The sequence below is a fragment of the Mauremys mutica genome, chromosome 4 (assembly GCF_020497125.1).
Source record: "Mauremys mutica isolate MM-2020 ecotype Southern chromosome 4, ASM2049712v1, whole genome shotgun sequence".
Classification (NCBI taxonomy): domain Eukaryota; kingdom Metazoa; phylum Chordata; order Testudines; family Geoemydidae; genus Mauremys; species Mauremys mutica.
In genome coordinates this window covers 118,552,546-118,569,504 of record NC_059075.1, presented here as the reverse complement: position 1 = coordinate 118,569,504, position 16,959 = coordinate 118,552,546, and the positions used below count along the sequence as shown (strand labels likewise).

General features: G+C 47.9%; 2 protein-coding genes across 3 annotated transcripts in view; one reads left to right on the top strand and one right to left on the bottom strand.

Annotated features, from left to right (window-relative positions):
* LOC123368709 (inner centromere protein) overlaps window positions 1–13,891 on the top strand; it is a 30,840-nt gene extending 16,949 nt beyond the window's left edge. Inside the window, exons 6-18 of one of the 2 annotated variants that reach the window (XM_045013754.1) lie at window positions 324–420; window positions 1,127–1,178; window positions 2,804–2,921; window positions 3,010–3,144; window positions 3,471–3,482; window positions 7,386–7,495; window positions 7,576–7,696; window positions 8,696–8,818; window positions 9,596–9,771; window positions 10,076–10,187; window positions 10,461–10,565; window positions 12,527–12,686; window positions 13,539–13,891. In XM_045013754.1, coding sequence (XP_044869689.1) covers window positions 324–420; window positions 1,127–1,178; window positions 2,804–2,921; window positions 3,010–3,144; window positions 3,471–3,482; window positions 7,386–7,495; window positions 7,576–7,696; window positions 8,696–8,818; window positions 9,596–9,771; window positions 10,076–10,187; window positions 10,461–10,565; window positions 12,527–12,686; window positions 13,539–13,753 — 1,536 coding nt within the window. In that variant the 3' untranslated portion in view covers window positions 13,754–13,891. The remainder of the gene's footprint in view (window positions 1–323; window positions 421–1,126; window positions 1,179–2,803; window positions 2,922–3,009; window positions 3,145–3,470; window positions 3,483–7,385; window positions 7,496–7,575; window positions 7,697–8,695; window positions 8,819–9,595; window positions 9,772–10,075; window positions 10,188–10,460; window positions 10,566–12,526; window positions 12,687–13,538) is intronic. The other variant, XM_045013755.1, reaches the window with a different exon arrangement.
* Window positions 13,892–16,368: 2,477 nt separating this feature from the next.
* Window positions 16,369–16,959, bottom strand: part of LOC123369028 (NACHT, LRR and PYD domains-containing protein 3-like) — an 81,221-nt gene continuing 80,630 nt past the window's right edge. Inside the window, exon 13 of the mRNA XM_045014400.1 lies at window positions 16,369–16,696. Within this exon, the coding sequence (XP_044870335.1) occupies window positions 16,522–16,696 (175 nt within the window). The 3' untranslated portion in view covers window positions 16,369–16,521. The remainder of the gene's footprint in view (window positions 16,697–16,959) is intronic.

The window sequence follows — 16,959 nt, the reverse complement described above, 5'->3', positions numbered from 1 at the left end:
GTTATCCAGCCTTGACTGTCTTGGGTGTCAGATGGCCTGTGTTCAGCCAGCTCAATATGAGCAAAAAAATCCCTGCATATTGTGGCCACTCTTGTGTTCTATGCGAACAGCTGCTATTTACGTCAGTGCTGCAGCTTGTTACTCAGATGGGGCTTTCTCTCTCTCTTACAGTTGCAGGGTGGGACTTCACTCCAAGGGTCTGTACCTGTTGTGTTCCCAGTGCTTTGCCTTTGCCAGCAGGACACAGAATACTTTAAAATGCTGACTGAGTTTTTATTTCTCTCTGTGGGCATCACACTGAAATCCAGTTGCCTTTTCTGCAGGATCCCCAAGGCCCCAGGATGTCCCTTCGTTCTAGGAATGCCAAGACAGCCGTTGGCAACCTTGTCCAGGCAGAGCAGCAGGAGGGGAGCAGTACAGGTAACTCTCTTCCAGAGCCCCATTGCTGACTGAGGTTTAGGAAAGGGCAAGACTCTGCTTTGAGGGTTGGTTAATTTGTCTCACATTCTATTGACCAGGTTCCTTGTGCAAGAAACTGGTCTGATCTCTCAAACTGGGAGTAGTCAAACAGTTTTCACATGGCAAAAACAATAATGATAATAAATAGATAAAATGATGTGGTCAATTCAAAAGTGTCTGGTGGTCTAGATGTGGCCTACGGTCTGCCAGTTCACTACCCCGTCTCAAACCAAGTGACATTTGGCCGTGCTGGACTCTTTTGTTATAGTTTTTCCTTCAGGAAATGTGGTAAATGTGCTTTCCCATTAGAAGGTTGGAGGATTGTTATATCTTACATGGATAGGGAAGGAGGATCTGAAACCTCTTATGGTTTGATGGAGGCTGTTATCTCGGTGGATCTACATGCAGAAGGCCAGAGCATAATGCATATCACAGACAACGTTTGTGCGCTGTTCCCTACAGTGTTTTGTAAAGATAACACTTTGTATTGGTCAGAGTGCTGGGGTTTGGAGGTGGCTAAGTCACTTTCTGTTAAGTTCATGGCAACAGCAAAAGAGGTTCCCAGCAATGTACTCAGGGGGTGAGCTGCTAGGCAGGATGACTCTGGCTTTGGACTCTCCTGAAGGGAACCTTTTAGATGGAATTAACTGTAACTCTTTCTCTGCAGAGAGCCGTTCCGATAAGAGTGATGAGGCCCAGGAACAGCCCCAGAGTGTCAGGTACATTCTCTTCAGAGGGAAGGGGAAATAGTCTGGGTGGGCTGGACTGATTTCATTCAACATTATAGGGCTTCAATGAAAGCTTTTCTGTATCTCTGAAGAAGGGTTTTAATCCACATCTCCTAGCATGGCGTTATAATACCTCATTAGCCAGGTAATTGTACCAGATCACCAGACAATTGCTTTTAAAAGCTCTGATACACATAGTTTTGTGGATATATATTTTTGAAAGATTTAAAATATTTTGCTTTGCCTATGGGATATTCATAGCGTTATTGATACACTAGTCTGTAGGTAGCTTTTTGTTCCTGCCTCATTGGGAGAGTTTCCCATGGAATCTGGAATCACTTGGGGAATTAATGCAGACGTCCAGTGCTAGTTATGCAGGTACTCATCCCTTTGATGCTTTGCTTCCTGGAGGAAGGGCCCTGGACTGATTTCTTTCAAACCTGGATCAGGAGACCTGGAGACAAAGCCCCCAAAACTATATAAAGAGTCAGCCTGGTCTGACTCAGACAGACTCACCGTGGAACACGGAACTGACAAACTTTTCTGTGGGTGATGGGTAATACCTGATAGAGCTTAGCATGCATGTAAACTGTTAATTTGTTTTCTGAGTAATGCTTTTATCTCGGGGTGGGAAAACTTTTTGGCCTGAGGGCCACATCTGTAAATAGAAATTGTATGGTGGGCCATGAATTCTCACAAAATTGGGGCAGGGGTGCGGGAAGGGGTGCAGGTTCTGGCTGGGGGTGTGGGCTCTGGGGTGGGGCTGGGGATGAGAGGTTTGGGGTGCAGGAGGGTACGCTGGGCTGGGATCAAGGGGCTTGGAGAGCAGGAAGGGGATCAGGGCTGGGGCAGGAGGTTAGGGTGTGGGAAGAGGCTCAGGGGTGCAGGCTCCGAGCAGCGCTTACCTCAAGCGACTCCCGGAAGTAGTGGCATGTCCCTTCTCCGGCTCCTATGCTGAGACTTGGGCAGGCAGCTCTGCACGCTGCCCCATCTGCAGGCGCTGCCTCTGAAGCTCCCATTGGAGCGCCGGAGGGGGCCATCGCAGTGTGTAGAAGCCGTAGCGGGGACATGCCGTGGCTTCTGGGAGCCGTGTGGAGCGGCCTCCGGCTGGAGCGCCGGGGTGGGGCCGAGCCGCGTGGTGCGGCCCCCAACCCGGCGCCCCGGCTGGAGCGCCAGAGCAGGGCAAAGTCAGACCCATCTCCCCAGGAGGAGCTTTCGGGCCGGCTTAAAACGTAGTTTGCCCATCCCTGTTTTACCCTAATAAATATTTTGGGCTTTGGGAAAGCTGTCTGGTTGCTGATTAACTGTCATTATTCCTGAGAGAGAACTGCAAGTGCTAAATTAAAGTCAGACCTGGTGGGATAAACATAGCGGATTGCAAGGGAACTGCAGCCCTAAAAGTCTGGTCTGGAGGAAGAACCATGCATGTTCCCTTCCCGAGAGAGGAGCTGACTAGAGGTCTGAGTCCTCAGGGGGGTGCACTTGAGACCACAAAGGATACTGGTGTGCAGTTAACCCTGGAACTGTGACAGTGTGAATCATGAGTGCTGCTAAGATCAGGAGAAGAATTTCCTCTGTTGGGTCACTGTGTAATAGATATGTATTAACTTTTGCAGGAGAAAGCCAAGTTACAAGAAAGCCGTGGATGAGCTGTATGATGGGCAGCAAGCAGAGGAAGGCGGGCTCTCCCCTCCAAGAAAAAAGACTCCATCGCCACTCTGTCCAGCCAGCAAAGTGAGGCAGAGTCCCAGCCCCAGCATACTTCCTCTAGGACTCTTCCCTTCTCCTTCAGCTACCAGTACTCTCTGTGCTCTCTTCACAGGTTGTGCGTCCATTTAAGACCTTTTTACATACTGTGCAGAAGAACCAGCTGCTGATGACCCCATGTTCGGTGGGGCGAAGTAATATAAAGAAATCCTTCATCAAACACAACACTCCACTCCGAACCGATCCCAAGGTAAAGCCCTTTCCCTCTGTTAGTGGGATGGGAGGAGAGAGAGACAGAGTGGCTGCAAAGGCCTGGGTGGGTCTCAATGCAGTGTGGTAACTGTAACCAGCTACTGGCAAGGATGGGACTGGGGTCCTGATTCTGCAAGCTGCTCCATGCAAATGGATAGTTAAATCTAGGGGGTGCCACTTACTGCCCTCCACCTCCGAAGTCAATGGCATTCTGGAGGCAGACCCTTGCAGCCACTAGATGAGCCATGAAGGTCTGGTTCTAGGTTTATATGGTGATTTTCAAAGGGAGTAACTGTTGTTTTTCCCCATGTTCTGTTTACACAGGGTGAATTTGTCGTAAGTAATGACTCTCCTTAATCATAGATTGGGCTTACAGTAGGTGCACTTCTCACATCACTAATGGGCTGTGGGTGCTTTTTAATTTGCTCACTACCTGCACACAGTCCTAATATTTTTGCTTTACAACAGTGAGAAGAGAGGTCAGCATTCAATGGGCAGCAGGAACGAGCCAAAGTCACAGTTGTTTAGAACATCAGTAAAGTACAAAGGGATCAGGTTCACAGGAATGCCCAGTAGAGGCAAGGGTGCCATGGATGCATGCCTCCTGCTTATGCTCACTAATACAGGGTGCCTTTAAAATAAATAGGAGATCTGCTTGGGATGGTCTCTTGTTCCATTGTCTAAAAATTAATTGAAAGTACTAAAATCTAAATTGTATGAAATCAGGTCTTGCTTCCAGAAACCTAGACCACTGAGTCCTGTCTGTCATCTACAGCCTGTTTCCAGTAACAGATAGCAGAGCTGCTAGTGCATTGCTGGGAATCTTTGGGCCTGCACCGGTTAGTGGGTTCTGCTGTACTCTGAAGGTGGACTTCTCTTCTCCACACAAGTAAAGAAGGATTTAATCTCCCTGGTGTACTGCTAATGACACACACAAGCTTACTCCACAGATGGTGGTGCCACCGACATTTTGATTAAAAAACTAGAATGATATAAAATTAACATGGAACACACTAAATGGATTAAAAGCTGGCTAACTGGTAGGTCTCAAAATGTAATTATAAATGTGGAACAATCATTGAGCGGTTGTGTATCTAGGGGGATCCTGCAGAGATCTGTTCGTGGTCCTAGGATAGTTATTTTCTTCCAGGTCACTGATAAAAAACACAAAATCATCACTAATAAAGTTTGTAGCTGACCCAAAAATTGGGGGAGTGATAAATAATGAAGAGGACAGATCGATGATATAGAGTGATCTGGATTGCTTGGCAAACTGGGGGCAGGCAAACAATAGAACCATAGAAACAAAGGATTGGAAGAGACTTAGGTTATCTAGTCCAGTCCCCTACACTGAGGCAGGATTAAATATTTTCTAGACCATCCCTGACAGGTGTTTGTCTAACTTGTTCATTATTGGAGGTACTTAACTAGATTCCACAACCTTCCTAGGTAACTTGTTCCAGTGCTTAACTACCCTTCAATTAGGAAGTTTTTCCTAATGTCTAGCCTGAAACTCCCTTGCTGCAATTTAAGCTTCTTGTCCTGGCCTCAGTGGTTAAGGAGAACAATTTATCACTCGGTATTTATGAAATAATATACATCTAGGAACAGAGAATATAGGTTAGACTTGCAGGGTGGGGGGCGTTCTGTCCTGAGAAGCTCTGAAAAAGATTTGGAGATTGTGATTGATAATCAGCTGAACATGAGCTCCGAGTGTGACAAAGGGTCAAAGGGGTTAATGCAATCCTTGTGTTGCCGGCCCAGAGGGCCCGAGGGGGGCAACAGTGGGGTTCATTGCCCAGTGTGTATCGCACTAATTAACACACCAGGGTGGAGAAGCAAACCAAGTTTATTTGAGCCCAAATAAGGTGCAAGGGAGAAATAGCAATCTCAAATCCTGCACACCCGCACGCAGGCGGGGTCCCAGCATTTATACCCCCTTTGTTTCTTTTTATCTGTACTTTTCCACTGTGTAGAGGCTACTTTCTCATGCATATAACATTGATTACAGCATCTGCTTTCCGCCTATCTTATCTAGTATTGGCTGCACCTAGTGCCAAGCGGCCTTGCAGCTGCTAGTAATCAGCACATAGCACGGGAGGTTACAAAAGTTTAGTAAGGCTAACAAAAGCGCTTCACATTGAGGTACTTTGGTTCACATAGGCCCAGAGCAAGAAGACTTTATTGACACTTGTGGTCTTCCATCCTCCCGAGTTACCTAGATTTATGCCTAGTGACACCAACACTTGGATGCATGAAAGGGAATTTTGAGCAGGAGAATACAGATTATTTTACCTCTGTATTTGGCACTTGTGCGACCACTGCTGGAATACTGTCCGGTTCTGGTGTCCACAATTTAAGAAGGATAAATTGGAGAGGGCTCAGAGAAAAGCCATGACAGTGATTTATAATCTATTTAATTTAACAAAGAGAAGGTTAAAGGGTGGCTTGATTACAGTCTAGAAGTACCTCTGTGGGGGTGCTAATATTTAATAATGGGTTCTCCTATCTAACAGAGAACATTAGAACACAATTCAATGGCTCGAAGTCGAAGATACTCAGATTCAGACAGGAAGTAAGGTGTACATTTTTAACAGTGAGGGTAACTAACCATTGGAACCATTTACCATGGGTTGTGGTGGACTGCCCATTTTTCCGATGTAGGAATTATTTTGGGGAAGTTCTCTGGCCTGTGTTATACAGGAAGTCAGACTCATGATCGCAATAGTCCCTCCTGGGAATCTATGACTCACCTGCTTGGTGAATGCTTTGTCATCCCTGCCTGGACTGTGGTACTTTGTGCTTCACTCCAGTCACAGCCAAACGTGATGCAGGATTCCCCAAGTCTAAACAATTCCCCAAGTCTAAACAATCCACAGGGCAGGTTGCCTGTCCAGAGAGTCCTCCCTTTATCAGATGGTTTGGCACAATATAGGTTTTTGTTTGGTTAAGATCCGTTCCTTCAGTTAAGAGCAAGGAGGGGTCAGAGGCGTTACCTAAGCATCCTGGGATGGACTGTGACACTAATACAATGAGAAGACTCTTGTGGAACTAGTGGCCAGCACCATCCCTTGAGTAGAGCGAATCAGGGTGACCGCCCTGGGCCCCGCACTTTGATAAAATCAGACTGTCCTGATATTTAGCCTTTTGTCCCGCATCCCAACTGATGTACAATCGGGATGCCATTTGTCCTGATATTCAGGTGAGGAGGCGGCGGGGGAAGAGAGTGGGGTGGGGAGGTGAGTGGCAGGTGGGAGGGGGTGAGGAGGCAGGTGGATGGGGGGGCAGACAGCAAGGAGACTGGCAGGCAGGCAGGTGGGCGGGTGGACAGCAAGGAGGAGAGCAGTGTCGGGGGGTGTGGGAGAGGGATGAGGAGGCAGGTGGGCGAGCGAATGGCAAGGATGAGAGGGAGGACGGGTGCTGGACAGATAGTGAGGAGACTTAGCAGGGCGGTGAGCAACGGGGAGGAATACGTGGGGGGTGGGGAGGCAAGCCGGGAGGCTGATTTGTCCCGGGCCCTGCACCCCCCCTAGGGACAGCCTTGCTAGTGGCCTCCATTTCCCTCACCCTGGCAGCACATTCAGCATGGGTCACGTGGGATGTGTGCGAGGGGAACTGAGTGCTCTGCGTTGATTTATTCATTTGCTGTAGGGGGCTCACTGCTGTAATAGGGAATCCAGTCTAGTCTGCCTCAACAGGAAGCATGGAGGCCAGAATTCAAACCTTTGAGAGAACCTTTGGGTGGAAAGTAGGGGCAATGGGGGATCTTGGGGTGTGATGTGAGCAGAGGATTACCTAGGACATCACCTGTTCCCTTGTCTCATGCTGAAGTCTAGCACTGACGCTGGCGAGTGACAGTCGAACTTCTGTGGTGAATACAGCATAGAAATCACAGACCGTGTTGCTTGCCCAAATGCACCCTATGCAGTAACATACTGATCTTGGGGTAATGCTTCTGACACACAAGAAGTGCCCCACAGTTCCTCTCCCGCTCCTAGAAAATGGGGTGGCTGAATTAGCACTGCTGCTTTGTCTCTCCCATTGCCGCTGGGCTGACCACCTTGCTGAGCCACTGTGGTACTGGGGCCCTTTGTGCCCTCTTCCAGGGAGGTTTGTATTGGCTCTGGTTGCAACTGCAAGTTCCCTGGTGTGTTGTTTCTGGCTGCCTATGGCCACCCAGATTGCACCAGAAACGAGCCCCAGCAGCTGGGTATAATCTGAGCTTCCCATCCATTGCAGGAGAAGGAGCGGCAGCGGCTGGAGAGCCTGAGGAGGAAACAGGAGGCTGAGCAACAGCGAAAACAAAAGCTGGAGGAGGAAAAGAGACAGCGCCTGGAGGAGATGAAACTGTGAGTAGCTGTACCTCCAGCTGCTCCATCTCTGGCTCATCTCAGAATTGCTTCTAACTGGCTCTCTGTGTATCCTACAGGAAACGGGAAGTGCGTCTGCGCAAGGTGCTGCAGGCTCGGGAGCGGGTGGAGCAGATGGAAGAGGAGAAGAAAAGGCGGATTGAGCAGAAACTTGCTCAATTTGATGAGAAGAGTGAGAAGGTAAGTGGGCTCAATCTGACCATGGAGCCTCTTGAGACAATGGTTTTCTTATGGGAGTGGGTAGGGTGGAGAAGGGGTCACCTCACTTTGGGTCATGTCCTCTCTTGTATAGGGGCAAAGGGGACTGACATTGCTCAGACCCAGGGAACCAATGGGGAAATCTTTCATTAAAGGTCTGACTTGAACCTTGGGGCTAAGGGGGTTTGAGTTCCTGCTTTGTTTTGGGATTATAGCTAATCCTGATAGGAGTCTCTGTTGGCTGGAATGATGAGGGAGAATACAGGGGAAGGTGCATTTAGGTCAGCAGAGACTCCTTTGTCAATTAGTACCCAGTCTGGTTAATAGCCAAAGAATGTGCGCAAATAAACCATCTCCCCCGTCAGCCTCCTGTGTCTGAGGGTCTTAGGCTATTACAAATAGGGCAGGGCCGTTCAGATAGGTATGAAGAGCCAGAGCAGCCTTGACTGTGGAGCCTGCTCTCTTCTGTCCCCTTTGCCACTGTGGGCCATGTTCCCTCTTAGGAAACCCTTAATTTGAACCAGATGGAAACTGGCTTACCCTTGGCCTTTGGTTTGCAATGCAGCTGCCAGAGTCTCTGCTAAGTGACGCTTATTCTATTTCAGATATGCTCTGTGTGTTCTGCAGAGCTTCTCCTCATGTGAACTGTCCCAGGTGCTGCTGGACTCACTGCACTGGGTGCTGCCTGCCTTTAAGATAAGGTAGCACCCAGAGGCTCCAATTGGGATCGGAATCCCATTGAGCAAACCCAGGGGAAAACAAGGTCACTGCCCCAAAGAGCTTATGCTCCAAGAAATATGCACAGACCCCACTGGGCCTCTAGACTCTCTGGTACAGGGAAGGGCATCTTTTACCCTTTGGGGAGAGATGTCCCTGACTCCCTGATGAGCTTGATGTGGCAGAGAGGATGTAATACATACAGGGGAGTTGTCCCGTGTGCAACAGCAAGGTCCAGACCGGATGTATGTGTGACTGTCTCAGGTGCGGGAGGAGAGGCTGGCAGAGGAAAAGGTAAAGAAGAAGGTAGCTGCCAAGAAGATGGGAGATGTTGAGGCCCGGCGTAGACAAGAGGAGGAGGCCAGAAAACAGAAAGCGCTGCAGCTGGTGAGCTGTGCTGGGGTCCTGTATGCAGGAAGGAAGGGATTGGGCTGGGGGAATGGGTGTGGTGACAGTGCTGCACTCTGCTCTATACATGGCAGGGGAGCAGCCAGAGTAACACTGATCTGTCACAGTCCCTGTACGTGGGGAGGAGGCCAGGACTATACAGTGAGTAGCTGAGGGAGAATTAGCCTACAGGAGGGAAAAGTCTTCTATCCCCCAAGGTCCCTCGGGTCCCTTTGGGACTCCTTGTTGCCACCCCATCCTTCCCTTCACTACAGACCAGTTTCTGTGCTTTTCATGAGTTTCTAACCATTTCTTCCACATGGTCCATGAGCTGCTTCATTCTTCTCCACCTCCTCAAAAGCCAGTGGTTTGGGAAGGTCAGTGCTTGTTAATCCATCTTCCCCAGTTCCTGGGATAGGCAGGATGTAAATGGGGAGATCTCAGACATCAGATAATCTATAAAGAATCTCAACTGCAATTAACAGAGGATCAGAACTCAGGAACCACTGTGATCCTGGGGCTGAGGGCCATTGACATTCAGGGTGACAGAGCTGAGACCTAGTAGGGGTATCACTCTCCGGTGCCAGTGGGATGGGGAGAGCTAAGCGAGTGATTGTGTATCTCAAAGGGAAGCAGAAACTACACTGAAAGCTTCAGTCCATCAATGCTGTAGTAATGAGCTGCAGAAAGGCATCAGGCAGGCTGACCCTCGTGCTTTTCTGCATATCCCCCTCTTCCCTTGCAAGGTGGAGGTAACTGCTTCCTTTTGCTTGTTAGGAGGAGGAGGAGCACCGACACAAGGAGCGAATGCAGAAGAAGAGAGAAGAGGAAGAGCAAGAGCGAGCGAGGAAAATTGCAGAGCAGAGACAGGCGGAACAAGAGAGGGAGAAGCAGCTGGCAGCAGAGAGAGAACTTGGGAAGAAGAAGGAACAGGAGAGGATTCAGGCGGAGAGGTGAAAAATGACCCTCCATGTCCTGAAGCTTCTGCCGTGACTCTGCAGAGAAGAGCAGGGGCTGAATGGCCCAGTGAAAGGGCCTGGCAAAGCCCTATATTCTGTCAGCACAGCCCTGGAGTGGAGGATGAGCAATGAGCAGCCAGGAAGAAGTTCTGGGCCCCATAGTGGGAGATATGCGCTGGGCAGCTGGTGAAGGCCCTGGACACGGGGGTGAAGGAGCTAGTTCAATAGGGATCATGGGGGAGATGCAGTCTGCACACTTCTTTCTGAGCGTGACCTGGTGTGTTTCATTGGTTCCCAGAGAACGTGAGCGGCAAGAGAAGGAGAAGGTGGCTCGCCTACAGAGGGAGCTGATGGCAGCTAGAGAGAAGGAGCGGCTCCAAAAGGAGATGGAAGAAAACGAGAAGAAACGGGTAAGGAGACTCAACATGTATCTGGCTGCAGCAGCCATTATAACAAGTGCCGTCTCCAGCAGCAGCAACTTGGCCACCAGCCTCAGGTGGGCTGTGGTGCTCCTGGAATAAATTGTCATAGAGTTTAATTGCTGGGAGAGTCCTAGCTCTCCTGTCCATTACAGGCAGTGCTGCTTGTTCCCTGTAGCAGGTGGCAGCCCACCCATGCCACGGAGGGGGTTGGTTACTCCTAAAATCTTAATACTTACTACGCACTGGTGATTTCTGCTTTAGCAAGAGGAGCAGCGTCTAGCAGAGCTGGAACAGCAGGAGCAAGAGAAGAAAGCCGCAGCTGCTACCAGTAACCATCTGAATGTAACCATGGACGTAACCGTGGAGGTGAGGGGGGACATCAGTGAGATGCAAGCCTGAGCACAGCACTCAGGGAGGAATGGGGCTGTCCTGCTGTCTCCATTTGTTTTCATGAGGGGGGTGGTGCTGGGTAGTGGTTACAGCAGGGGATCTGGCTTCTGTTCCTGATGCCAGCACTGACTTGCCCAAGATCACACAGCAAGTCATTTAATTTCTGTCCCCCCATCATTAACATGGGGATGAGCTAGATTTGTATGCCATGCTCATCACCGTGGTACCTGAGCACCATCTCACCTCTGTAAATGGCTTTGAGGTTCTCAATGAAAAGGCCTTAAGGAAAAAATATCAGTGTTTGTCATGGACTTTTAGCAGGCAGCCCCATAGTGGATGCAGGGAGGGAGGAGTCTCTTGATGTTCTCACTCTTCCCTGAATTCTTCTGTTTGAAGGAGACTGAGCCCCACAGAGAGCAGGAATGATATCAAATGGGGGTGAAGTGCAGAAGCTTTAAATAAGAGAAATAGCCATAGGATGGTGCTGGGTGTCTGTCCTATAGTGTAGAATCTGCAACTATGTGGCTGAGAAACTGCCACTGAAAACTCTTCTGAGTTGCTGACCTTTCCTTGAGTGCTTCCCTCCTGGTCTGATCTTGGAGGGGAATGATTGTGGCTGAAACATTAAAATGAGCACACAGACTGGTGAAGTACATACTTGTTTTTTTCTGAAGTGAGGCTCTTTTTAAACAAACTTTAAATGCACAAAAGTTAATGAAGTTGAGGCTTCAAGTAAGGAACAAATTCTTTCCCCACTTGCTGGGGGTGGGAATTTGGATTAAAACAGGAGGTTTTAATTCTCCTAGGAAAGGATTGATAAAAATGATTGTCTCTGGGTTAGTACCCTTCTTTTTTTTTTTTTTTTTTTAAGTGTTAAATTAAGGCTTCTTCCTCTTAGCTACACCTTCCCCAGTTTAGTTGTCCCTATCAGCATTCCAGTAACTGTCTTTACACAATTATATAAATTCCCTACTATAAACGTTGCATATGTGCTTGTGATTAAGTGTGTGGCGTTTTAAACATAATCAAACAAGACTTCAACTTTAGTCTGCACCTTAAAATCACCCCCAGCTTTGACAGGAGAGCAGTCATCTGTGATTTAAACCCTATTTACTGTGTAGAATTGCTGCAGCCGTCTATTAAAGCTAGAGTGTCTATCTTACCAATATGACGCTCACCTAAGTTAGAGAAGGGAACGTGAAACCTTGTTTGTACCAAAACACTCACTTTAGGATCTTATCATTTTAATATAAATAACTAAGTCTATGTTTTAGTCATGGGTATTTTTAGTAAAAATCATGGACAGGTCACGGGAAGTAAACAAAAATTCACTGTCCATGACTTTTATTATATACCTCTGACTGAAACGGGGGGGGGGGGGGGGGGGGAGAGCTTGGGGGAGAATCCATGGGGGCGTAGCCTGGGGGGCACCGCAGGGGTTGGGGGAGCTGGGGCAAGTTTCCTACCTGTCTCCTAGGAAGCGGTAACCTCCAGCTCCTAGCTCTATGTGCTGCCTCCGTCCCAAGCCCTGACTCTTTAGCTCCCATTGGCTGGGAACTGAGGCCAATGGGAGCTGCAGGGGGAGTGCCTGTGGGCAGAGGCAGCATGTGGAGCTAGGAGCTGAGGGAGGGGAGTTTCTGTTGCCCTTCTAGGGAGCCCCCCCACCAGGTAAGCACACCCCAATCCCCAGCTCTGAGCCCCTCCACACCCAAACTCCTGCTGCTGGGCGGGTGGAGTGGCCCGAGACTGCCCCAGGGGCTGCCTGGCCAGCTGCCCGGGCCAATGCAGAAGTGACAGAGCCTTACACCTTACAAATAGCCTGGTCTACCACCCAAGATGCAATGTTAGGGGTTCCTGGGGCTCAGCGTGTCACTAGAACCCTTCAGTATGGTGCTGTTATGATCACTTAGGGCTGCGTATCTACTTTCTGTTTCTAGAATTCCCCTGTCTGTAACTCCTATCAAATGACCCCGCAGGGCCCAAAAGGGCCTAAGCCCCCCACCATCAATCCAAATAATTATGGGATGGATCTGAACAGCGACGACTCTACGGACGATGAGAGCCAGCCCCGCAAGCCCATCCCTGCCTGGGCCAATGGTATGTGCCAGCTCACTGTGAAATCTATCCCTGACCATTCAGAAACCCCTGCTGGGTCCCTTGGACTGTTCAATGAGACTTGGTGGTAGCTTTCTCTGCCCGTGGCATAGGGAGATGAGGTGTTGTGCTGTTAAAGATGCCAGCCTGGAGCTGTGCCGATGGAATGTTATACCAAGATGCCTTCTCTGGAGGCGCATGGGACAGCATCAAGATAACAAATCACTTCCTTTGAACTAGCAGCCTTAGCACATAGCGAAAGGATGAATTTTCATGTACGTTTTTGAAACCTACATTTTGGGCCTAAACCTGCTTGCCGGTGACTGTTGTTAAAGACCCTGTGCTCCTTTGTAGGGGTAATACCAATGTCCAGGCCACCATTCCCTCTGAGAGCTGCTTTCTAAGGCTGAGTGCTACAGCTGAGCTCCATGCTGGCTGCTGTTCTTACACTTCTGTTATCTCACTCAGTTACCTTATTAACCCTCTTTTGGGATACCTGGAACAGGACTGAATAGATAGAAACCCTAATTTTCTCTCTGAGAGAAGGTGTAGGGTTCTGCTGAGCGATAGGCAAAGTCTCCTCTCCACCTTCCCCAATTTACTGCAGATCCTTTTGATAAGCATAATGTAATGCTTAGCACATTCACCCTCTGTGCTACCGAAGTCCATGCTAGGGTTCTGATTTCCTAGTGGGCCGAGGTGAAGGTCCTCCTCCCCAGGGATCTGCAGTCTTGGAGGCGATAGGGGGATGGGGATGTACAGCTTCTAGAGCAGTCTGAACACACCTAAGTTTCAATGAAGGAATTAAAGGCCAGTTCAATCAGTCTAATAAACTGTTCACTCTTATTTCTCCAGGGACTCAGCTTAGTCAAGCTGTCATCCACCAGTACTATAACCCTCCTGATGTCGCCACGCTCTTTGGGGCCATCATAAGCCCTAAGCTGGAGAACATTTTCTACAAGAACAAGCCGCGATACTTTAAGCGCACCAGCTCTGCTGTCTGGAATTCCCCACCTTTTCCAGGTGCCAAAGCTGTGTTAGGCCTGCCCTACAGCCTGAAAAAATACTGAGGATGGAGGAATGTGCCTCCTATGGAGTAGTGGGGTTTTAGTCTTTGTCTATGGAAGAAAAAGGATTTTATAATATTCAATCTCTGTAAATCTCTTAATGTTTGTAGATGAATAAAGGTCAGATTTACTGGGGCTTTTCATGTTTGTCGCACATGGGATTTTTGTTGAATTTTCTCTAGTGGGGACGTGAGGGAGACACCCAAACCTACAGGGGATATTCCCTCTGGTGCACACTACTAGCCTCCTTTACACACCTTTGACTTACTGCATGTTCAGTCACTGGAGAGATCAAGGTGTATCCTTAACTGAACTGTAGGAAACACCATTGATTTAGCTCTGTCCTTATAGAATTTTGCAAAGATGCGGGTATATGCGTTAGGCTAATTCTCTTCCGCACTTTCCAGCAGATTCTCTACTACAGAAATACTTCAACACAAAGGACTACTGTAATTTTAATAAAACAGTCACTTTTTTAAAACCAAATGCAAGATTTTGCAATAGAGCCTGAAAGAGGTCTAAGCGGAATGAACTGATCACTGCACACAAGGTCCATAAGACAGGAACTGTAAATGAACACAGCTTTGTCTAGTAGATAAATGTATCTAAAACTAATTCCACATCTCATCATAGGCTAGAACAGATATTTTTAACCTGTGACTCCCCCATCCCAAGATCCTCTTCAGGGTTTCAGGAAAAAAGATGTTGTAGTGTACAAACTTAATTTACATTCAGTAGTTTAATAACCAAAAGAGTTAGACACTTTTCTTAATGGAAGCACAGCTCCTTACCAAAAACATTGGCTCCCAGGAAAAGCAAGTTTGACAAACCACCTTGCAGGTAAGGTGGATTGATTTTGCACTGGTATGCCTTAGTCTTTACCAAAGAGAGGCTAATGCACATTGAGTAGTATGATTAGGTAGTACATGTTTACGGTCTAGGAAGATACACTATATCCATACATTTATTCAGATTAACTTTATGTTGAAGTGATGAATTATGCATTTATTTACTAGTTAATTTTTAAAGCGTGATTTATTTTGCACTGCATTTAGATGGCACTTGGAATTGTAAAACTGTTTAAACAAAACTTCCTTAAATAGGCTGCATAAAATATAGAAAAAAGTTTATTAAAACATTTTGCATTTTAAAATTGATTAATACTTTGTTTAGTTCTCTGCACTTGCAGAAGAAGCTAATGCTGACAAAAGGTTTAGCACCTCAAACTATTTCCACATGCTTAGCTAGTGAAGTTCAGTGGTTTGACTTTAAAACGTTGGCTGCAAACATGTACTGCTGTGGTATTCAATTACAAATTCTGGGGGTCTGGATAAGGCAATGTTCAAATGGTGGACCAGAGGGCTCTTCAGGTGTTTGCTCTCTTGTGCAAGTACACTAATTCTTCACTTTACTGGCAGGGATTGGCGACCTATGGCATGTGTCAAAGATGGTTGGTTGGTTTCTAAGTGGCACACAGCCTGCTAATCCAACTGGGCACATTTTGTACAGGCTGTTTATCCAGTTTTCAATTAACTGAAAATCCTGATTATACAAATGTTCAGTATGCGTCCCCTGTTCAGTTGGGTAATTGGGATTTTTGGTCCCTGGGGGGGAAGGAGTAGCAGCAGCACCAGGAGCCTCCTTCATACTGCTTGAGTGGGGGGAAACCCAGAGGAGCAGGGGCAACTCTCCCCAGTGCTCATCCCTGCCTGGGCTGGCTCCTGCTTTGAGCTGGGGACTCTGCTGTCAGGATGACCCAGCTACTCAGCTCTGACTCCCTGTGCCCCCTGCCTGGCCCGGTTGTAGCACCCCTGCATGCTGACCTGCCTCTGAGCATGCCACCCTGCGGGCTCACAGGATGCTCTGCAGCCAAAGAGGGGAAAGGGCTGCCTGGCAGGGGAGCACACAAGCTAGCGCTGCCTCTGAGGGCATGCTAGACATCAGCTGGCTTCCTCCCTCCTAGGGGCTCTATTATAAGGGCACTGAGCAGCCCAACTACCTGGCTCCAGTTTGTTCCTGTGCTCCCATACCAACTGGTCCCTTTCACGCCCCAGCTGCAGAGCATCCTCTGTGCTAGCTGGAGGGAGGGAAGGGGGTTGCTCAGGAGAGGCAGCATGGGGATACTGCAGCTGTCAAGGGCAGAGTCCCCAGCAGACCTGGAGCCAGGTAGCAGTGCCCCCCAAGGGGAGCAGGTTCAACAGCTAATGCCCAGCAGGCCAAACAGAAGGCCCTTATAGGCCAGATCTGGCCCACAGGCTGTGAATTGAAAAACACTAACAAAATAATCAGTTTAGCCCTTAATATAAGCTGGCATTTAAAATTTCACTATAAACATAAACAACAAGGAGTCCTGTGGCATCTTAAAGACTAACAAGTTTATTTGGGAATAAGCTTTTGTGGGCTGGAACCCACTTAGAATCATAGAAGATTAGGGTTGGAAGAGATCTCAGGAGGTCATCTGGTCCAACACTCTGCTCAAAGCAGGACCAACACCAACTAAAACTGACAAAGTGGGTTCCAGCCCATGAAAGCTTATGCCCAAATATATTTGTTAGTCTTTAAGGTGCCACAGGACTCCTCAGTGTTTCTGCTGAAACAGACTAACACGGCTACCCCTCTGAAACTATAAACATATATTTCCTAAACATGGATTTAAATAAAGTCATCAATTGTATTCACTCTGCCTGTTTGTCATGACACCAAATGTTAATGGCATTTGCTTAAATGAATAGCCATCCCACAATCCTCAAATGGATTAGAACATATGAATTTTACATTATTATCTTTAGATTGCTTCTGCGACATTTCAGCTCCTTATAAAGATGAGTAACGAAAGGAAAGGACAGGAGGTTAAACTGTAGATCCAGCTCATTCAGGGAGTGGTTTATACTAAGAGCAAGTGATAAGTTTCTCATACAAGCATCTTTGAAATCGCAGCTCCTCAACCTAGAGAAGACAGAAGAACGTTATTGATTAATGTCTCTTCCCCTTTATGGAGGTTAATACACCTTTAAAAATAGTTATCTTGTGCACAAAAATCCTCTGGTCTTTTCCTCAGGTTTTTCTATAAGGGCAGCATTTATGTTGCATCACAGAGGAAGGCCTTTGACAAAGCAGTGTCTGCTCTCATGAAGAACAGAATCTTTGTGAAAGTGCCCTGCCCTGAAAGATGAGCTCTGCTGCCAGCTGCGGGGCTTCACAAAGATCCC